This window comes from Acomys russatus, chromosome 3 (genome assembly GCF_903995435.1).
Source record: "Acomys russatus chromosome 3, mAcoRus1.1, whole genome shotgun sequence".
In the NCBI taxonomy this organism is placed as follows: domain Eukaryota; kingdom Metazoa; phylum Chordata; class Mammalia; order Rodentia; family Muridae; genus Acomys; species Acomys russatus.
In genome coordinates, this window is record NC_067139.1 from 223,706 (window position 1) to 247,476 (window position 23,771).

The 23,771-nt window shown below is 39.4% G+C and overlaps 1 protein-coding gene across 1 annotated transcript in view; it reads left to right on the forward strand.

Moving 5' to 3' along the window:
- The window catches only part of Ero1b (endoplasmic reticulum oxidoreductase 1 beta), a 46,104-nt gene that overhangs the window by 17,812 nt on the left and 4,521 nt on the right, over positions 1-23,771 (forward strand). Inside the window, exons 5-14 of the mRNA XM_051167774.1 lie at positions 1,234-1,316; positions 4,671-4,744; positions 11,861-11,981; positions 12,085-12,131; positions 14,671-14,682; positions 16,645-16,671; positions 20,910-21,002; positions 21,150-21,396; positions 22,269-22,338; positions 23,306-23,392. Coding sequence (XP_051023731.1) covers positions 1,234-1,316; positions 4,671-4,744; positions 11,861-11,981; positions 12,085-12,131; positions 14,671-14,682; positions 16,645-16,671; positions 20,910-21,002; positions 21,150-21,396; positions 22,269-22,338; positions 23,306-23,392 — 861 coding nt within the window. The remainder of the gene's footprint in view (positions 1-1,233; positions 1,317-4,670; positions 4,745-11,860; positions 11,982-12,084; positions 12,132-14,670; positions 14,683-16,644; positions 16,672-20,909; positions 21,003-21,149; positions 21,397-22,268; positions 22,339-23,305; positions 23,393-23,771) is intronic.

Below are 23,771 nucleotides of genomic sequence, written 5' to 3' on the forward strand. Positions count from 1 at the left end.
AAGCTTTAATAAACAAAGTAGCATCAAGGCAGTCCACTCCCCAACACTGTTCTAATCCCATTTTACTTCCTCTTCCCAGAGGCAGCCACTTTCTGCAGTGACTTAAGTGTTCTACTCCTACTACCTATGTGCCTGTCTAAGTAACACATTTTCAGGGCATGTATCTGCAGTACAATATATATATAGATTATTTTATGGAAAGTGAAAAATAATTTTATAAATATAGATTTCAAGTTGTAAATACTTTTTAGCTTATGTTTTGGCTCAGCATTTTTGCTTCTAAGCCTCTGTCTCTGTTGGCATATCAGATCTTGTGCATTCATCTTTATAGCTACATTTTAGTCATTGGTATAACTAACAGTAGCCACCTGCACATGAACATTTCAGTCATTCTGGTTCTTTCTTTGCTCTTATAGTGAAATACTGGCACTTTTTTCCCTGGTCTCATTGTGAATACATGAAAGTTTCCTTGGTGCTGTGTATACAAGTTGGATGCTGGGGGGCTAGAGAGATGGCTCAGCAGTTAAGAGCACTGTCTGCTCTTCCAGAGGTCCTTAGTTTAATTCCCAGCAAGCACATGGAGGTTCACAACGATCTGTAATGAGATCTGGTGCCCTCTTCTGACAGGCAGGCACACATGCAGGCAGAACATTGTATACATAATAAATAAATAAATCTTTTTTTTTTTTTTTTTTTTAAGTAGGATGCTGGATCATAGGGACCATAGGTTCTGTATATCGCAGAATTTTAAAATTATACAAAACAATAAGATGGTTGTAAAAAAAAAAGATGTTTAAAAAAGTTATCTGGGCATGGTGGTACACACCTGTAATCCCAGCACTCTGGGGGGCAGAAGCAGGCAGATCTCTAGGAGTTAGAGGCCAGCCTGGTCTACAAAGTGAGTCTAGGACAGCCAAGACTACACAGGCACTGTTTCGAAAAACAAAGTTGCCTTGGGATATGGTATAAGTTGAAGACAGCTGTTCTAAGGATTTATGTGTTTGTAAAACTCTAGATACATATTTATCCAATTTCTTTCCCAGATGACATCATCACCAGTACACTCTTGCCTTCTTAATGCCATTGTTCACTTAATGGGTAGAGATTCATGCCTTCTTAAAAAAAAAAAGTCTTTTTTACTCTAAGGATTTTGGTGATAGAACGTGTCATGATTGATTGTCACTAAAGAGGAGCTAATCCCTGTCAGTTAACCACATACGCACTTTCTTATAGTACTTGGGAGCGGTAAACAGCACCCTAGACCTGGAGGACTGTGAGCAGGCTAACAAGCTGGGGGCCATCAACAGCACATTAAGGCAAGTTTAGTTGTACGTAGTTTGTTTACATCAGTGACTGTTTGTGATTTTCTTTTTGAGACAGGGTTCTTTGTGTAGCTCTGGCTGTTCTGGAATTCACTTTGTTGGCCAAGCTGGCCTCAAATATCTGCCTGCTTCTGCCTCCTGAGTGCTGGGAGTAAAGGCTTGCACCACCACTGCCTAGCTTGTTATTTTAATAAAATATTTTTACTTAAACATTAAATTTTCAGCTAGTGAACAATCTATAATGTCTGCATCCTTTGGCCTATTTTATCCTCAGTAATAATTCACTAACTGCAGAGGACGGGTGGCCTGGCAGCACTTTGTGCTCCTCAGGAGCACTGTGTGGGAGGAGCCTGAGCCTCTGAGTCTCTAATAGGCAGGAATCCAGTCTGTGTATTTTCAGTAATGAAAATTGCTGTTGACCTAATTTAAGTTTCATCATTTTTTATGATGGCTTCTTCTTATTTGGTCTAAACAGAAACTTGCTTTTAAAGGTCAGCATAATTGATAATAAACTCAGATTATTCAGTATAAAGTGACTCAGTGTAACTTATAGTTGGGTTGCAATATTCATAAATTCTTTTAAAATTTATAATTGCTATTAAATCATAACATTAATGGTCTTTATATTATATTTGTTATATGAAGATAATAGTCTACATTATTTACCATTAAAATTTTAATGTAGAAAAGTTGAAAGGATAATAGAAAAACAGCTACAAAATTGCTCTTCACATGTCAACATTTTAATGTAATGTTTATTTGTGGCCTGTGTACCGAACCTAGGGCCTCACCTATATTAGACATGTTTTCTGCCTCTGAACTATATTCCTGGTCCTCTTTTTATTTTTTTCTTGACTGTACATTTGCTTTCAAGGCTTCTGTTGAAACAGATTTATCTAGTTCCTTTAACTGATAGATGTTTTCATTGTGTAAGTGCATTACATTTTACTCTCCTGCTCTCTTTTTTCTCCTATGAGAAGCTTTTAAAATTAACTTTAAGTATAATATGGGAACAATTAAGACATGTGAACAGTGTGAACTTTATAGCTGTAACCTAGCATAGTGTCCATACTACCCAGATGACCCTGTGAACTCTCCTAGCTGCTACCACCTTCCAAAATTCACCATGATTAGAAATTAGTGTTATTCATTTATACAAGTAGAATAATCTAAAATGTGTTCCTTTGTATTTGTGGGTGTTTTTTTTTTTTTAATTTTTGGTTTTGTTTGCTTCTTTGTTTTGTTTTGTTTGAGACAGTGTCTTACTTTATAGCCCTGGCTGCTCTGGAATTCACTATGCAGGCCACGCTGTCCTCACCCTGAGAGATCTGCCTAGCTCTGCCTTCTGAGGCAGAAGTACTGGGATTAAAGATATGCACCACCATGCCTAGACTTCTCCACCACCTCTTTTTTTTTTTTTTAAGGTGAGATCTTAGGCTAGCCTGTAATTCATGATTCTCCTGCCTTCTTAGCCTCTCAAGTTCAGGGATTACTGGTCTGTGGCATCACATCCATCTTGGGTCTGTCTTCTTTAAAGTATGTTTGAGGCTTCCTTCATGTTCTTGAGCATATAAACACTCGTTTTTGTTGGCACATAATATTCTATAGTATTGTTGGAATCCTACTATTGATAGCTAGATGCTTTCCACTTAGAGGCCATTTTAAAAACAATTGGGTCATACCTGTGTGCATTTCTAAGAGAATAATCCTAAAAGTGGAGTTAAGAACTTCCAAATGGTTTCTCAAAATACTATAGCAAATCACATTGTCACTAGTAGTATATAAGATAGCTCAGTAGGTAAAAGCACTTGCTACACAAACTTGACAATATGAGTTTGATCCTTGGGGCCCATGTGAAATGCCAGATCTAGTGATGCACATCTGTAATTCCAGTATTCTTTTGGCAAAATGGGAGGTGGGTATAGGAGAATAGGCTGGAAGCCCAGGGGCAGCTAGCTGGAGTACACATATGGCAACAGAAAGACCCTGCCTCAAAACAAGGTGAAAAGAGAGAACTGACTCCCCAGTTGTCCTCTGACCTGTACATGTGCACCATGGCACTAGCATGCTCACATGTATAAATACACACACAAACACACACAAACACACACACACACACACACACACACACACACACACACACATACACATGGGGCGGGCAGAGAGAGTTATCCTAGTTCTGCATTCCTCTGACAATTCATACTATAATTTTAAACAACTTTATTTTGAAGTGTACTTGACACATAGTGTGATGTACATATTTGAAATGTATAGCTTCATAGTTGGATATATGCCATGGAATGAGGTCACAATTAAGGCCAGCCTTGTGTCCACTCACACTTCCTCATCCTATGTTTTCTCATATTTTTGCCTGTTATTTTTCCCCTTTTGTATAGTGAATGAAGGATAGGATAGCACCTGAACTTTTTTAATTATTGTTACCATTGTGTATTAAAGAATGAGAAGGCCTGAATATAGATTAGAGCAGGTGTGGGTCAGAGTGTATTGAATGAATGTGATTGGTTCTTACATTAGAACTCATTACCACAGATTTTTTTAAAATGTCAGGTGGAATATAAAATAATGATAGACCACAGGGAGAAGGAAACAATGCAGCTCTTGCCAACATGGGTGGTGCATACCTGCAATCCCAGCACTTGGGAGGTGGAGGCAGGAGGATTTGGAAATTGAAGCGAGTCTAAATTATATGACAACACCCTGTTTAAAAAATGCAAGTGTTGAAGTGTCAGCTGTGTGGTTAGAGGGCTAGGCTAGTATGCAGAGGTGATCCCATGCAGCATAAATTAGTTAACACAATAAAGTTCTTGGTATTTGGGGGGGTCTATAAATATAGAAGCAACTTAAATTTAAAGAATCCAGAAAACAAGCTGAGGTTCTATTTGAAAGAACAACATTACTACAGTTGGTTGTTATATATTTTGTAAATTACATTCAAATTACTGAAAAGAAAACTAGGGCTAAGAATAATTTTAACTTTAATCTCAGCATTTAGGAGGCAGAGGCAGACGAATCTCTGTGAGTTCAAGGCTAGCCTGGCCAGCTAAGTGAGTCCAGGACAGTCAGGGTTAAAACAGAGAAACCCTGTTTCAAAAAAACAAACAAACAAAAAGAATTAAAGTAGTATAGTTAGGAAATATAAACAACTCATAGATATTGATAGCTCTGATTTTCATATGAATTGCTTTTATCATTCCTTCATTTAACAATTGCTAGAATTTGTGGCATCATCTTTTGAAAAAATGATCTCTATTTTTGTTCACTAGAGTACAATGTTAAATTTCAGCTCCAAATGTAATTTTTTTTTTTTTTTGTTCCTCCTTCTTATAGTAATGAAAGCAAAGAAGCATTCATTGACTGGGCGAGATATGACGATTCACAGGACCATTTTTGTGAACTTGATGGTAATAAAATAAGTTGTCATCATCACTTTAACCTGAAGCCTTTTATAAGACACTTGAACTATTGAAAATATGACCTGAGTTAGTGCTTTCATACTAGCTTTTTCTGTGGAGACCTTACTATTGATAGTGATATTAATTGAGAGAGATGTTTGAGGCCCTGTGTTAGTGCTATAGATATATTATTTCTTTCTGATCTTACAGCTTCCTTGGTATATGCATACTGTTCTATGGCTGAGAAACTTCAGCTTCAAAAAGCAACAAACTTACTCAAGGTCATATAACAGCAAGATGCTGAGGCATGATTCAGCCCTAGATCTGAGTCCCAAACGTATTCTTAATGTTCCAGTATGCCGTCTCCTGTGGGCCTTCACTTCAGATCACTCAGTTCTCGGAGCAGGCCATGAGAACCTATATCATTCCCCTGCAGGATGGAGGACGCTGACTTGACTTTACCATAGCCCTCTCTTTCCAAGCACCCCTTGGAAGGCTGATTGGAAGGACACTGGCCAGCCATGTAACTTCCACTTCCCTTAGCAAAAGAAAATTACAGTAACTCAAAATTGCCTGCGAATATTTCTACTGTGCTGTGTATTCAGTTATTTATTTGGCCTCTCTCCACTTTTTACTGTACTGTTAACTTGTGGGAAGTGGGAAAGAACATGAGACTCATCCTACGCAGATGGTAATGGAACTTGGGAAGCAGAAACTTCCCTTTAGGGAGCTAAGGTGTCATACTGCTTTGTAAGGATTTGAAGAAGATTCTCAGATTGTCTAGTTAGTTTTCTACTGCTGTGATAAAACCCCTTGACCAAGGCAACTTGTAAGAGAAAGCATTTAATTGGACTTAACAGATTCAGAGGGCAGGAGTCCATGGTGGTAGACTGAAGGCATGGTGGTAGGAATAGCTGAGAGCTTACGTCTTGATCCTCAAGCACAAGGCAGAGAGACGGAACACCAGGAATGGCTGGAGTCTTTTGAAACATCTGAGTCCACCCCAAGTGACCCGCTTCCTCCAATGAGGCCATATCTTCTGATCCTTCCCAAACAGTTCCACTAACTGGAGACCAAGTATTCAAACATATGAGTCTGGGGACTGTTCTCTTTCAGATGCCACACAAAACTATGCTGTGATAAATGTTAAAATGGAGACACTTATTGAGGGCTCCTGCTGTAGCAGAATTAAGATGAGAACTGAGCTGGAGTGTTACCATGGTTTTTCTGGATATACCAATATATAACCAGTGCAATGTGAAATGTCTCTATTGTGGTGCTTAGAATTGGTGGTTTTGTCAGAGCTATGTTCTCTGGCTGCTATCTCTCTACTTGAGTGGAAGTACCTCAAGTACTTGTCACTGTTTATTTTATGTCACTATTCTTTCATTTGCTGAGGTTTACATTCAAGTATGATGAGTGCTTAGAACCATAGGTATTTCTAAGTGCTACAAGTCATGCTTGTGATCCCTGAACTTGGGATATGGAGGAGGGAGGATCAGGAACTCAAAGTCATCCTCGGCTACATAGAATTCAAGTCTAGCATGGCTACATGAAACCCTCATCTTAAAAAGATGTACCAACGAAACAAACCCACTATAATCATTTCTTTCAGTTAAAAAAAATCAAGCATGGTTATTTTGGAGACTTTCATAATAATATATTCTGTGATTATATATTACATTCAAAATAGGCATCTCATAAAACTCTATTCAGGGTTGAAGATATGGCTCAGTGGATAAAGCACTTGTCTTGCAAACCCAAGGATCTGGGTTTGAATCCTCAGCACTCATATAAAGCTGAACATAGTAAGCAGCAAGGGACTTTATCTAAAGGCAAAGACCAACAACCAAAGCTGCCCTCTGGTCTCTACATGCATGCTATGGCACATGCACACACTTCTGCGTACTGGGTTTAAAGAAGAGAGGGAAAAAAAAAACCCTCACCACAAACACCTATATCCTATCAGTCTGCAGGAAAATTGTTAAGCTGATGTGTTAGGTTACCTGTCATTAACATAGTGTTAGTAATTTTTTTTTAGATAGATTATCTGTGTGTAGCCCTGGATAACCTAGAACTCACTACGTAGAACAAATTAGCTTTGAAGTCTTAGTGATCCATCTGCCTCTGACACCTGGGTGCTGGGAAAGGCATGTACCACTGTCTTAGTCAGTGTTCTATTGCTATGAAGAAACACCATGACCGTGGCAAGTTTTATAAAAGAAATCATTTAGTTGGGGCTTGTTTACAGTTTCAGAGGTTTAGTCCATTATCCTCATGGTGAGTAGACATAGTAGCTGAGAGTTCTACATCTGAATCCAAAGGCAGCAGGAAGAGAGAGAGAGCCACTTAGCCTGGCTTGGGCCTTTAAAATCTCAAAGTCCACCTCCAGTGACACTCTTCCTCCAACAAGGACATACCACCTAATCCCTCTCAAGTAGTCCCATTCCCTGATGGCCAGCATTCAAATATATGAACCCTTGCGGACCATTCTTATTCAGCTACCATGCCCAGCTTAACCATTTTTTTTTTAATGTTTTTTTCACCAGACTTGCTGAAACATGCGTGTAAGAGAGGGAGTGGCAGAAAGATCTCTTGAGTTTCAGGTCTACAAAGTAAATTCCAGAACTACACCAAGGAACATTGTCTGGAAAAAACCAAATAATAAAAAAATCATTGGTTTCTTAAATTGTAAAATTGGAAGGCATATTCTGTAACAATATTTATTGAAGCAGGGTCTGTCAGCTGAACCAGAGCTCACTGAATGCAGCTAGTCCAGCCCTCTTGCTCCCGGAGCCCTAGCTCTGCCTCCTGAGTTCTAGCGGTGGCCCACAGCTGCCAATGTATGCTCTTGGCATACAAATTCTGGTCCTTATACTTTTGTGGCAAATGTTTATCTACTTAGACATCTCCTTAGCTCTACCTTGAATATTTTTCAGGTTGTCAATTTAAAATACCTAAGACTAAAAATTAAATATAAAATATAAAATAAAATACCGAAGACTTGTATGTAATTTTATGTATATGAAACTATGCCACTTAACCATTCTTCTGAACAGCAGTGTCTGCTGTGCCCAGTGGTTTATACCTGCAGGGTTTATTGTTGCCAAGCCCTGCAGGCTTTTTATTGTTTAGGGATACCTGGTTTGTAATTTCAGTGGATTAAAATTAAAATCTCAAGAATCCAAAATTTATTCCTGAAAGTACCTATATTGCCCCTATCCCTGGTGTTTTGTTGGTGCTGCTGTCTCTATTTAGAAGGAAGGGGAGCCCTGTAGGTCAAAGAGTAGGTTTTAAATAGTTTTGTGCTTTAATTGTCGCGACCCTTCCGACCAGCGGAAAATAAGGACGCGACTCGAACATTCTTCTCCAGGCAGTTTATTCAGGAACCTTTTCAGCAAGCTTCTTCTTTTCTTTTCTCCTTTCTCCCTTCTCCTCCCCCAACACCTCCGCGCCCCTTTATATCTTCTGCCTCAACCAATCGGCAGCCCTTATGTCGGTAGCTCCAATTGGTTCCCGACAAGGCGGGATGCATACGTCAGAGCAAAGCACGGACCACAACCCAAATAAGGACTTGTTTACCAGGAGCAGAATTGCAAGTCATCCTGCCTGGCAGGTTGCCAGGCGCCATCTTAGCGAGGGTGATAGCTTCAGCTTCCCACATTTAATACCCACTAAAGCAAGCTGATCTCCATGTTCCCCTTGCTGCCATTGCACACAGCTGTCTGCTTCCCTTGGTTCATGCGTCTGCCCAGATGTCACCTGTCTTCACTCAGACACCACACTGCTGGTTTCTGCCCAGCTCACTTTCCAACATGTTTCTGAGTACATACAAGGCTTGATTTGTGTGCTGTCCACCTGCTTCAGGTGGACTGTGGACAAGGACTTGGCGTTTTGGCTCAGTATTGTATTCTTAATGTCCAGACTTGTACGTGGACATGGAAATCCTTAACGAATACTTGGCTGAATAAGTAATTGGTTCATTAATAGTGTAAGTAATCTAATGGATAGAGCATGCTCATTAATAAATTGAAAACATTGTTCAAAATAGATAGTCATTTCCAAATCTGGGTGTGTCATGATTACTTGAGCTTTATAAACTATGGATTCTCCTCAAGTGTGCAGACCATATTTTGCAGTGAATTTGGGACAAATTAGGTAAGATTGGTAATAGGCTATATATTCTCAACCAAGAATCTTGTTTAATCTGTAACATATGCCTCAAGTCTGCACTGTGAGCCGACCTATCTATGCTTTAAAAAATATATGGGTAAAGGGATTGGGTTGTGTTTGATACACAAGAAAATGAGGTGCAACCTCATAACACTGCTACTAAATTAAGACAGGGAGAGGAAAATTCATTTGGAACAACGCCATATTAGAAAACATATTCATTTAGTTTGATGAATTTCCAAAATTAGGAATAACAGAATCTTAATCTTTGGATCCCTAGATAATGATTAGCATGGTCAAATAGAAAAGATAGCTTTGTAGAGGGAAGAAAATTTTCAGGGAGAGGGACATAGAGGTTATAGGCCAGAGTTGAGAATATAATTTGTATTCAAATGAGTTAGACTTGATGTCATCCTGGCCCCGGGGGCAGGGAATGGCTGCAGCACCAGTATGGGAACTAGCCACACTGAAGAAGTTCTTACCAGTATATAGATCACAGATAGACAGGCCTTTTTAGTAAATACCAAATAGAAATATTGGGGGTTTTATAGACGCTCTGTGGCATGCTCTCAGATCTGCAGGGTGCTGTGAAAGCAGTGCTGGAGCACATGCACTGTGGCCTTCCAGAACATCGTCCTTCCCAGCATCAGGCTACACTCAGCCATGCATAAGGTAGCAAACTCTACCCTTTTCATGATTTCAAAACAGTATTAAAACATTTCTGAAATTAAGGAAAACGAAGAACAAAAGCTTCATTTTTTAAAACAACCATAATTGGTTATACACTTTTCTTTTTAAACTTCCTTAAAATATATTAGATGATTTGTGTGTGTGTGTGTGTGCGTATGCGCGTGTGCGCACGCACACATTGGTGGTGCAGAGTATCAAACCCAGGGCTTCACACATGCTAGGCAAGTATCCTTTTGAGTTACATTGCTGACCCACTAAAATATATTATAAATTGTCAGAGTTTGATATCGGAATCTTTTTCCTTTATAATTGTTAAGTGAGTTTTATATATATGCATATATATAGTCTATATACTATATACATATAGTCTGTATATGTGTATTTATACACTTGTATGTATATATAACGAATGTGTGTATATGTACATGTAGTCTGTGTATATATGCAATTGTATATATAATATGTGTATATGTACATATATGTGTGTGTATATATGCAGAATATATCAGAATACATTGACATTAAGTGGCATTCAAGAAATTTTATATAACTGAATCTGCTTTACAGATGAGTTTAAAAACAGCCCATAGAAGCCAGGCATGGTGGCACACAGGAGGCAGAGACAGGCAGATCTCTGTGAGATCAAGGCCAGCCTGGTCTACAAAGTGAATCCAGGACAGTAAGGGCTCTGCTGCACAAAGAAACCCAGTCTTAAAAACAAAACAAAACACAACAAACAAAAAAAAAAAAACAAATAAAAGACAGCTCAAAGAAATTAAAAATACATACATAACTGGGGCTGGAGACATGGCTCAGCATTTAAGAGCACTAGGTTCCTGTGGACCTGGGACCAATTCCTAGAACTCATGTGGCAGCTCAAACTGTTACTCCAGCTGCAGGGAATCTGATGCCCTCTTTCAGCCTTTGTGGGAACTGCACACATGTAGGGCACAAGGATAAGTGTAGGCAAAACACTCATACATAAAATTTTGTAAATCAAAGATATAGAAGTTAGAAATAAAAGCAGGCAGGCCATTCTATTCCTGCCCTGGCCACTGCTCTCTTGATGTGTACTCAGTAAACTTGTCTTTTCATACTCTGGAAAACATAGAAATTAAATAATATATTTTAACAGTTATTATTGTTTAATTACCAAAAATAAAAACAAAAACTAAAAACCCACCATACTTTTTTTCCTCTTAATGTTTGCATTTGCTTTGCAGGTATTAAAAACCAGAGCGTTGCAAGCACATTTTCCACTCAGCTGCACCCTTTATCCTTAGCCCTAAAAAAGCAATGCTTTTAAAAACCTCATGACCTGAACTTTCTTTTAAGTTAGGATTTTTAAAATTAATGACTTCAAGTCAAATTAAACTGCTTGTTCATTTTTTTCATAGCCAGTTGTAAAATAAATTGTTTCCTGTGCCTAAATTTTTATAGTGCAATATGTTTGGGATTAGGATTAAAGATAAGATCTTAAAATTCTGTAAAATCATGTTTCCATTTCTGTTTTTATTCAGTCCATTTAATGGTGACCCTTTGTGGTTACTTATATATTCCTCCTACATCATGATAGCAGCAGGTAGCCCTAGAAGGACATGAATCAGGCTGCCAGTTTCCCCTGTGATTATGGGAACAGCAGTCATTTCATATCTTATGGATCTTGTTCACGGACAGAAAAATATACTATAAGGAAGGAGAGGAAGTCTAATGACCAAATTATTCTGTAGAGAATAATAAAAAGAACCTTTGTAATATAAGATGTAACAAAGTAGTATTTCTGCCAGGTGATGGTGGCACACGCTTTTAATCCTAGCACTTTGGAGATGAAGGCAGGTGGATTTCTGTAAGTTCAAGTACAGCCTGGTCTACAGAGCTAGTTCCAGAACAGCCAAGGCTACACAGAGAAACCATGTCTTGAAAAATCAAACCAAACCAACAAAAAAATAGTATTTCTGAGTCTGTTGAGGTAGATAATTATAAAAGGAAAAGGAAAAAAAAACCCACATAAATCTGATTCTGTTACATTACTTGAGTGAACCTTGAGGTGCCAAAGAAAGGAAGACATTGTTCTTTCCTCTCTTCAGTAATTGTCCAAGTTATATAAATTTAGGGTCACGTGTAGTCACAGGGGCTACCCACCCAGCTGTGTGAGCTAGTGACTTGAATCAGGAACCTCTATGATTGCGGAGTCGCTGCTTTGTGGTGCCAAGCTGTAGGTGAGTACTGAGGCTGAGTGGCCTTACCACTTGTTCCTGGCAGATGAACGATCTCCTGCTGCACAGTATGTGGACCTGCTGCTGAACCCAGAGCGGTACACTGGCTACAAGGGCTCCTCGGCATGGCGGGTGTGGAACAGCATCTACGAAGAAAACTGCTTCAAGTAATGGAGGGCCAGAGCGGGGAGGCAGATGGTGGTTTCTGTTGGTAAAGGTGAAACATATAAGCCGAACCATTTTACCGCTGAGCTTTGTGCTCTTTTTCAGGCCTCGATCTGTGTATCGTCCTTTAAATCCTCTGGCACCCAGCCGAGGTGGGTTTCCCATACATTTCATGCTTTTTCAAGCTGAAGGAAAGTAAAACAATGATTTTAAATTTCACTTATTTTTAGTGATCAACACAAGCATGAGTCAATAGGCTGGATGTCTTCTGGAGCTCTGCGCCAGGGCCTAAACTAGGAGCTTGGTGTAGGATGGATTAGAGGATGTTGAGTGATCTGTACATATCACAGATTTCCTGAGAAATTCAAATTCTGGAGGCCCAGGTCCTGCTCTACAACAGTAAATTAAGAAGCCAGAGAATGAGGACCCAGTCCCCATGTTTTTAAACCCTCTAGTTCAGTGGTTCTCAACCTTCCTAATACTGTGACCCTTTAATACAGTTCGTTGTTTTGTGGCAATCCCCAAACATAAAATTATTTTTGTTGCTACTTCACAACTATAATTTTGCTACTATTATGAATCATAATGTAAGTATCTGTGTTTTCTGATGGTCTTAGGCAACCCTTGTGAAAGGGTCATTCAACTCCAAAGAGGTCACGATCCACAGGTTGAGAACCACTGTTGTAGTTCATGATGTGCAGCTAAAAGGAGAGTCAGGGGCTCATCACAGAGTGCACACTGGGAGCCAGGTGAGCACAACACATGGGACTGAGCCCCACCAGTGACTTATGTAACGAGCTCTTTGTGCTACCTGGGGTGCCTACCAGTGCAGCATGCTTTGCACAGGAAGGAGACTGGCTGCCCTCAACACTGCTCCAGTCCCTGCATAGCCAATTACCAGCTGGTCATTAAGTGTTTGCATGCTCATTGTGAACCTGAACTTAAAATTTTACATTTTAAGTTTAGTTCAGTTGATGTAAAGATGGCAGCAGTGTCAACTGCCATTCATCATATAGAACCTCAGTGTTTGCCCAGAACTCGTACCTCATAGCATATGAAACTAATGTTATAGTGCCAGATGCACCTCTTGCTATAAAGCAGCTATTTAAGGTACATGTGTAGCCAGCTAATGTGCTGTTCTGATGGTGTAGCATGCTGTGGTCAGTGAGGACATCTTTATCTTCTTACCTAGGAGCAGCTAATCCCTGGGATTGACACTGTAGCTGACCTACCCATTAGGCCAGGATGGAGTTAAAAAATTGAAATTCCTATGTTGATTTGTACCTTTTGGCCTGAGGCCCAAATAGATGTGAAGTGGTTGAACATAGGCAGTGCTTTTAAATGCTAGCTCTGTCAAGGCCAAATGCTATTCTCCAAGCTCATTCCAAAACTGCCTGGTAAGGTTGGGACTATGAACAGAATAGTCATGACTTAGTTTTTGTCTCTTTTGCTGTTTTTATGTTATAACTTGTATTTTCAACTTTGATGTTTTAATTACACAAAATGTTATAAAAATTGAGACACTGTAGAAGCTGAATAAAGAACAATAGGGGATCCGTCCATCTTCTGTTTGCTGTTAAAATTAAGGAAGGCATTTCTTCAGACCTGTTCTGAGGCTGTTTCAAAGTAGAATTGTATTATTGTATTTTTTGTTTAACAAAATATGTCAAATCCAAAGAAACACTTTGTTTCCATCTACCATAAATTAGATAAACTGCTGGAAAGATGAGGAGGGGAAAGAAATCAACAAAGAGAGGGAGGAAAAGAAAAAAAAAAAAACATGGGACAGACTACTAAAGATAAACCAAGGCAGTGAGAGTGGGCACAGCTCTTCTGGGCTGTTCAAGGAAGCCTGCAGCTCTGGCTGATGCTATTGGTGGGTTCTCTCCTGACACAGTGGTGGAGGCTCTGCCCGCCCAGCGGTTTCTTCCACTCTATTCCTGAAGCAGTGTCAGCTCTAGGCTTCTATTTTCTAAAATGTTTTGAGCAACAGAACCTTTTTCTGAGAAATAAGCTCTCTGGTCAGAATCTATCAGGCAAAGGCAACAGTGCAGCCAGGTCAGCCTTCTGGTCTCTCCCACTAGGGAGGATGTCTGACTCTCTAGTTCAGGTTGTCTGGGCAAACGTGTAACCATCTAGAGGAGTACCTAGCATGGAAACTATGCTGTCTGCAGAGGTGGTGTGTAGGCCAAAGGATATTCTGTATAAATGAGTATGAACCTAGCTGCCTCTGGCCATCTCAGTTGCTTCCTATCTTTTAATGTGCTGGAGATGGAACCTGGGGCCATGTATATACTAATGTTTTATCACAGCTATATCCCCAGCCCCGCAGAGTCTCACTGAGTTGCCATCCCAGCCTAAAACTCATATAGCCCAGGCAGGCCTTGAACTCAGTAATGATGGTCCTACCTCAGTCTCCCAAGTATCTGGGATTATGGACCTGTGTCATCAGGCCAAGTTTCTTCCTCCTTCTCCCCTTCCCATCTGTTTGTTTTGTAGAATATGGAAATCTTGGACTCTTTGGCCTGTGTTTTTGTTAAGAGCTTATTTGCAGGATGCCTGCAATAGTGATCAGAGTTCATGAAACACTGAGCAGTTTAACGGTGAGGATTAGTCATGCAGTAAGATTAGGAGGGCTGGGATCTGAGCAGGCTAAGGCATTTTGTAATTTCTTTCTCTTTTCTTCTTTAGGGAAAGATGATGGTGAGTTGAAACTCTTCTGTTTACTTCAACCATGGAAGAACCTTTTTACTATTGAACTCTGATGTTTTTCTTCTTTTTACCAGAAGCAGATGGCTTAGCCTATTTTTCCCAGAAATGAATGGTGAATGGTGATCAAAAATGAGATTTTCTTAATAGCAAAATTGTCTTGTGTTTAAAAAAAAAAAAAAAAAGAGCATAGAGACCATTTTACCTAAAGTTTAATAGATCCATTTTCCAGGTTTCCCATTTCCTGTTAATATAATCTTGAAGGTTGGTGGTAAGGACACTTGCTGCCAAGCTTGATGGCCTGAGTTCAAGCCCGAGGACCCACATGATGAGAGAGTTGATTCTCTTCGATTGTCCTGTGACTTCCACACCACATATGCCGTGACACTCATGAATCCCACCTCCCACCCACATGCACACTGAGCAGTGATTTTAAAAATCTACCTGAAGAGTCTAAGGAGATGTAGCAAAGTTGTTTTTATCAGTAACTTGTGACTTCTTTATTACTTTGAAAGTTACGTTGTCAATTTCCAATAGTGTACTCAACCTTCTAAAGACTATTTTCTAGCGTTTGGCTGTGAAAGAGCCAAAAAATTATTCCAGTCCTTACTTGTGTTCATTGGCAGACTGGGAAGATGTATAAAATGCACACATTCCCTTTGCAAGCCAAGAAAGCAAATGCAATGCACAACCGATGAGACAACATACATAAACTCAGACAAACAGCCCTATCAGCAGGTGTAACTCAGTAATGCTGGAACAAAGCACCCTCATGCATCATGAGAGGATGATGAGGAAGGCTTCCTGGAAGAAGTGGCCTTTAAGATGAAGTCTGGCAGGTATCCATCAGTAGGATTAGCTAGTAAGGGCTTGTTGGAAGAAATAGCACAAGCCTGGAGCTGAACAGGAAGTCTAGAGTGTCCTGTGTGACTTATTTGCAGTGGAAAAGCCTGAAGTTGTCTGAAGGGACAGATTAAGAGGCCATATGGAAGCTTTTGGGGGCTGGAAGTTGAAGTTGGGTGAGTGAGGTAGTAATAACCCTTAGCAAGGGAAAGCTGCCTGTGGTGTTTTGGAGTGGGGTGGGGTCCCACTCAGGAGGCAGAAGAGCTCCCAAGGTTTATCCTAGAGACTGAACAACTCTGTGGGCTGGGTTATCTGTACAGCAGCAATTCCCTTTCTTTTCCTCTCTAGCTCAGGAGCTTTATTGAGCCAGGAATGGTTCTCTCTTTTAGTGACAACTTACATATGTTTATCAGCAGTGTTTATCAGCATGCGTCCTGGGGAATGACTCAACAAGATCAGTGCTATATCTATGTATTTACATACTTAGCTTTTTTGTGTGGCAGACACTTTCAGCAGTTTGCAGGAACACAGCATGTAGTTACTAACTCTAGTCATTATGCTGTAGAGTAGAACTCTAGAACTTTCTGCTGTGTTTCTTTACCACCATCCCCTTAGTCCCAGGGAGATGTCTTAGGTCCTATACAGATGAATCACAATCACTCTAAGTAAGAATTACACTGAAAATTATCCTTTGAAATTTAGTCTTAGATAATTGAGCCAATTACTTTATTGGCTTAGGAAAAATTGAGTAATTATAATTTAGTTTTTATATTTGTGGTTTGCTGGTGTAATTAAATACTATGCTTGATACCTCAGACAGATTTATTAAGTGTTTGCTCCTATGCTTTTGGATTTAAACCTCCAGTGAATAAGATATATTTTACTACTTGCACTAAATATTTTATCATATATTTTAATATTCAAAATGTCTATAAGAATGCTCTCCAGACCTATTTAAATTATCTGTGGGTTTTTCTAGAAACATAGGCCCATTTTGCTATTTGGTCTAAAGGAATAGACATTTCTAGAAGTAATCTTCAAATGACCTGTCTTATTGTTTATACATGAATATTTAAAATATTTAACTAAATTCTTTGTTTCTTTGTTTTTAAGGAGAATCATTCTATACGTGGCTAGAAGGTAAAACTTCATATTTGTGATTGATTATCTAGACAACTGATATTTAACAATATTGAAAGAAAGTAACATAGTTTGGTTTGTTATATTTTGTGATAAAATTATGTGAAAATCTTGAGGATATTGAGCAGCCAAAAATCAATAGCAGATGAGTACACAGCTAGAAGGGTTATTGGGTATTCCTAACTGGCTCCTCTGTCTTACCTATCTTATCCATATTTTACTAGTAACTAGCAAGCAGGTCTGCTCTTAAAGCAGAGATGTTTCCCTTATTGAGGAAGCACTTGTGATGTGTAAAAAAGCAAAGTGAATTCAATTCAGAAGGTTGTGTTTGTGTTTGCCCACGGTCATACAGTGTGCATCTGTCTAATAAAAATTTAAGGCAATATAATTTGCAGTGTATTTTTCATTCTTCATATTTTCCATATTGGAAATATAAAATGTTATTGATTAAAGGCTAAATGCTCTAGGAGTCTCAACCACTTTGGCTAGTAACTGGGAGTTTTTTTTTTAAGTTATCCTATAGTGTTTTATATTAGAGGAAGATGAGCAAGCTGAATGATAGAGGGAGAGCATTGCTTCACAGCCATAAGTTTTCAACACAGAGTTAAACTCTAAGTAGTTGATTCTGTTGATTGCTAATTGGCTGTGCTTCTTATGAACATAATTTCTGTTTGTTCTTCGTCACTTATGTGCATATATTGGTCATTATAAAGCGAACATGTGCAAATACTGTTATGAGTTGTGTTGGGAAATGACCTTTAGTAGAAGATGCATAGCTTAATAAATCTACTCTAAAGATGAACATTGTGTTTATCAGGGTGTCCAATATTTTCACATTGTGACATGATACTGGGGACTATAAACGTATTAGGCTGCGTTTATAGATATCCCGGGATGCATGCTATATAAGAGCCACAAGTTGGATACTCCTGATTGAGACTCAGAGAGATAGTCAGAAATTTGTAATAATGGAGGAGGACAATGGGGGAAACACACATCCCTGTCAGTGTTTGGCCTTAGGCACTGTGCATCAACTACTGTACCAGTGGTCTGCTACTTGGAGTCCCTGACTGAGTATGTGGTTCCACAGAGTACTTCTAGCTACAGGCAACTGGCTCATCCTTTTCTGAGATTGTTTCCTCTTCTGGAGCTGGAGAGTAACAGTAGCTGTGCTGTTCATGGAGGTGATGCCACCAAAAAAAAAAAAAAAAAATCCTTGAAAACTGCCAGGAGATACTCAAATGCAAACAATTCTGTGCCAGTAGTAAATCTAGCCTTCTTATGAGAAACATGTTTACATGCATTCAGTGTTCCCAAAACCCACTGTTGAAAATTAATTTGAATGCCATCAAATCTAAGAGATCTCCCTAAATTGGGTAGTCTTATTTGCTATGTATTGTTAGAACTAGAAGTTGGTGGAATTGCCTTTGTAGGTTGGCTTTTGTGTGTTAGGGACTTCAGAGCAAGAGGTAGAAGCTTTTGGCTGCTCCTAGGTACAGCCCCACCCATTTTTGGCACCAGGTTGGGCCAGAAGGTCTCCAGCATCTCTTCCCAGTGTTGTGTGTCTTCTTTGTGCAGTCGATTGGCAGGTCTTTCATGTCTGAATTTTGTTTGAGATCACTTAGTTCACAGAAACGTGTTTCTGCCTTCTTCCCCCCTATACTTGCTCCACCCCAGCTTACAGGTTCTGTGAGCTTTGCAAAGAGGAACTCCTTTCAGTTTGCTGGGCTCTGGTTTTTAGGCTTGTGAGTTTTCATGAACTTGGCTTTACTTCTCTACACTTTGGACATTTTGTAAGACAGAAGCACTGCTTATATAGGTAGGTTGGAAGGAATAGAAATTGAACCTGAAAATTGATCAGTTGCTTCTTAATTACAAAATTTTTCTTGAAGTCAGTACTTAATATTTTAGTAAATCTCTTCATTTTATTTGTAGCCCTTCTTATAAATATTTAAAATTGGCACAGGGTGGTGGCGGTGCATGCCTTTAATCCCAGCACTTGGGAGGCAGAGGCAAGAGGATTACTATGTGTTTGAGGCCGGCATGATCTACAAAGCGAGTCCAGGACAGTCAAGGCTACACAGAGAAACCTTGTCTCGAAAAAATAAAATAAATAAATAAATAAATAAATAAAATTGGCTGTATGCTTTCTGGAGAAAGCTATAAAATACAGTTTAATCTCTAACATTTTGAATTAGAGAATGAGATCTCAGAAGAATTGTTCTTTCCTATTTTGAGGATGTTTGCTTCAGAGCCATCTGTAGTAAGATGTAAAGAGTAAACTAGTGGTCTGAGAGCCCTTGATAAGATGCAATAGTATACCATGTAGGTGCTCTTTATTTTTTTTAAATGATGTATTTATTTATTTATTATGTATACAGTGTTTTGCCTGCATGTGTGCTTGCAGGCCAGAAGAGAGCACCAGTATTGATAGTTGTGATCCACCATGTGGTTTTTGGGAATTGAACTCAGGACTATTAGAAGAAAAGCCAGTATTATTAACCTCTGAGCTACCTCTCCAGCCCCTCACAGAGGTGCTTTTATATTAGGAAAATTCTCCTTGTACATAAATGAAACAGTGCCCTAATGTCCACATTTTTCCAGTGGGAAGGGTGTCAAAAAGAAAGCAAACAAGCTGGGCAGTGGTGGCGCACACCTTTAATCCCAGCATCTGGGAGGCAGAGGCAGGAGGATCTCTGTGAGTTTGAGGCCAGCCTGGTCTACAGAGTGAGTTCCACAGCCTGGTCTACAGAGTGAGTTCCAGGATATCCAGGGCTAAAGTAGAGAAGCCCTGTCCTGGGGGTTGGAGAGAGAAAAAGAAGAAAGCAAGCAAAGCCTGTTGGGTGGTAAAGAAAAGCTGCATCTAATGGATTGTTAAAGTATTTTATTCAGAGGACATAAGAGATGACTCTATGTTGCTTGTTTTGCAGAGGGCCTGAGTTTGGTTCTTATCACCCACTCACAACTATCTGTAACTCCAGTCCCTGGGATCCCATGCCCCCTTCTAACCTCTGAAGGCATCAGACATGCACATAGTACTCATACGGACATGCAAACAAACATTCATGCACATAAAGCAAATCATAATTTAAATCTGTTATTCTGTATCTTCATTTATTTTTTTAAATTTCTATCAAGAATATTCACCAATTTTTTTATTGTGATCTAGTGAATACAGTGTAAATTACCATGTTAGCCTTGAGGTTTTCTTTGCTTCAGTGCTAGAAGTTGAGCTCAGGGTCATGTGCATGCTAACTGTATTCTTGTCTACTGAGCCCTCACTCCAGCCTCATCTTAGCCATTTTTAAGTTGGTGGCACTAAGTCAACTAACAATGTATGTTACTGTAAAAGAAAAAGTCTTATAAGGTAGCAGGGGTAGGGTAAGGATTATGTTGGTATTTGCCATAAATTTTGAGCAGAAGCCTGAATGGGTTAAGGAAGTTTAGTGCCTCACAGGGCAAAAGGTCATCAAGGGGCCTTCTTTCTCCATCACAAAGTGAATTCAAAGAAAGAACAAAGAACATAAGAGAAGACACAGCCATTGCTAAGGCAAAGCAATGACTTCATTGTTATAGTTGTGTTTAGTATGTTCTTAGTCTAAACTACAACCTGTGCAAGGCTATAGCCTAGGAACTTGACAGTTACATCCAGTAGTGGCTGGACCACCACTTTCCAGGGCCAGGTCTTTCTGGGTGGCCTAGGAACTACATGGCTGCATCCACAGTGTTTGGGCCACCTTCAGGGTCAGGCCCTTCTCTCCTCTTCTGTGTTAAGGTTTCATCATACTTGGTTAAGTCCATTCTGAAACAAGAATCTTAAGTGTGTTTTAGTGAAAATCTCCCTCTAATTGTCTGACATTATCTCTTGATTTGTTCTTACTGACGTGTCAGTTACCAACAAAGCTGTCAGGAACTTCTTATGCACAAGTTTTATTCTTCCCCAGCATTTCAGAGGGTTCTTTTCATGGCTACTTGGTCCTGAGCCTGTGAGCAGAACATCATGACAGAAGAAATGTATGACAGATGAAAGCTGTACTGCAGACATAGAGAACATCGCCCCTCAGGCCCTGCCCCAACCAGAGCAACAAGCATCCCAAACCTAAGCCTGTAGGGACACTGCATGTTTCAGTCATAACAGTGTCCTTGAATATTAACCTAAAACCCATGTGCTGACTGATTTTTATTAAATACTCTGTATCTAATAGACGTGGGTTCTTTTTCTGTATTTTCCTGAATAGGTTTGTGCCTTGAGAAAAGAGTCTTCTATAAGCTTATATCAGGACTTCATGCCAGCATCAATTTACATCTGTGTGCAAATTATCTTCTGGAAGGTAATCAGATTTGTCAAATGGGGCCTTTTTTTTTTTTTTGCTTCTAAGATATCACAAAAAGTGTTGGAAAGTAAAATATATATTCTATATAAAGCAAAACCAAAAACTTTTTATACTAAAAGAGAATGTATTTCTCTTTCTTTCCAGAAACCTGGGGTAAACCTAGTTGGGGACCTAACATCAAAGAATTTAAACGTCGCTTTGACCCTGTGGAAACAAAGGGGGAAGGTCCAAGAAGGCTGAAGAATCTGTACTTTTTATACTTGATAGAGCTTCGAGCTTTGTCAAAGGTGGCCCCTTATTTTGAGCGCTCAATTGTTGATCTGTATACTGGCAACTTGGAAGAGGATGCTGACACCAAGACCCTACTGCTCAGCATCTTTCAGGACACAAAGTAAGAGCTGGCTGTTAGCATCCAGGAATCTTGCATTGCTCAGATGACATGGAACTAGGGGTGATGAAGACCTGGTGTTAGAAAAGAGTGACACGGAGCGGAGGAACACAGGAGCAGAAGTAGCACAGTAGTACTGCAAGCTTGGCTGCAGAAATGTTCACTCTTGAAAATAGGCTTTGTATATTTTAATAAAGGATTTCAGGGTTTATGTAGCATCAAAGTGCTCCACCGATTTGGTATTCTTTCTGTTACTGCTTAAGTTTGCATAGTGTCATAAGTGTGTAAGCATTGCAGTGAACATACAAAGTTTTATTAGCTACTTTCCAAAAGGTAACCTTTTAAAACATCCTTAGCCTATAAAATATTCACTGTTTGTTAAATGACCATAACAGGGAGGGTAGATGGGGCAGGACCTAAAGTAAACTACATGCTAAAGTATACAAGAATATTGAGTATTGGCATACTTGGAGATTGTTTTTGATTTTTTAAATAATTTTGCTGATTTCCTTAAAATATTGCACTCTTTAGTTTTTCGAGACAGGGTTTCTCTATGTTATCTTGGCTGTCCTGAATTCGCTTTGTAGACCAGGCCAGCCTCGAACTCACAGCAATCTGCCTGCCTCTGCCTCCCGAGTGTTGGGATTACAGGCATGAGCCACCACACCCGGCTAAGATATTGTGCTCTTATAAATTACAAAGCCATGTGTAGCTTGCTGTAATCTTATTAGTATATATGTGAACTGCCACCCTCCTACATTATAAATAAACAGCAGATTTTATATATGTGTAGGGCTACAAAATTCTAGCAAAACTCTAAGAGAAGTACTTGGGTTTTCATCAGTCACTTACTAGTAGTCTTATCATTTCATCAGGTCCTTTCCCATGCACTTCGATGAGAAATCCATGTTTGCTGGTGACAAAAAGGGGGCCAAGTCATTAAAGGTAATTGGAGGTAGTGTGGAAGCCATTTCTTGTATTTTCTTTTCTTCTTTTATTTATTTATTTATTTATTTTTATTTTTATTTTATTTATTTATTTATTTATTTATTTTGGTTTTTTGAGACAGGGTTCTCTATGTAGCCTTGGCTCCTGGACTCGCTTTAATAGACCAGGCTGGCCTCGAACTCACAGTGATCTGCCTGCCTCTGCCTCCCAAGTGCTAGGATTACAGGTATGCACCACCATGCCCAGCCCCTTGTATTTTCACTTTCCAGTTGTCCAACCAACATTTTAATGTTAGTCTGATTAGATTTTGCTATAAATTGAGATTATTGGTTGTGGATTGAGTACCTATGGCACAACGTAGCATTAGAAATGATTTTCTTTTTCTTTTTTTTTTTTTTAAGATTTGTTTATTTATTATGTATACAGCATTGTGCCTTCATGCCAGTAGAGGGCACCAGATCTCATTATAGATAGTTGTGAGCCACCATGTGGTTGCTGGGAATTGAACTCAGGACCTCTAGAAGAGCAGCCAGTGCTCTTAACCACTGAGCCATCTGTCCAGCCCCTAGGAATGATTTTCAACTCCATCTATTCTGGGAACAACATTCTGAGTTAGATTTTACATACTTTTTCTGTCACTGTGAGAAAATGCCCTAATAAACTAGAGTCAGTGTCAGCAACAGTTCAGTTTTTACAAGTCCAGGCCTCACGCTGTGAACTTTCCAGCCCTTCATTAAAGTGCCTCCCTAGTAAAACATGTTGAAAGAACATGCAATGTGAATCTTAATGCCTCTGTTAATGTCTGCTGTTTTAATGTACTATGTTGTGCTATGCAGTTTCAGGCCTTTTTACTACTGAAAACAACTTAATCACTTGTAGACCTTAAACATTTATTTTATATATGTAATTCAACTAAATGTAGCTTAATTTAAAAAGTTTAATTCAAATATTTTCTGCACACCAGGAGGAATTCCGGTTACATTTCAAGAACATCTCCCGCATCATGGATTGTGTTGGGTGTGATAAATGCAGATTGTGGGGGAAACTGCAGGTGTGTGTATGTCTTTCTTTTCAAACTGTTCATAGCTTTACATTTTTCTGCTTACTTCAGTTTTATCAAAATATCTTTGTTAATCATTGAATTAGTGTTTGGAAACAGACAGATCCAAATGTGGCTTTTCTGTGTTGTTGTTAGTTTTGTTTTTGTTTTTGTTTTTTGAGACAGGGTCTCTCTGTGTAGCCTTGGCTGTCCTGGCCTCACTTTATAGACCAGGCTGGCCTCAAACTCACAGAGATCCACCGGCTTCTGCCTCCCGAGTGCTGGGATTAAAGATGGTGCCACAGTGACCCCCTGGCTTTCTGTGTTATTACTGAAAGATAAACTCTACTACACTGTGCTGGAGATCCATGGGCAAGGACATTTTTGTATT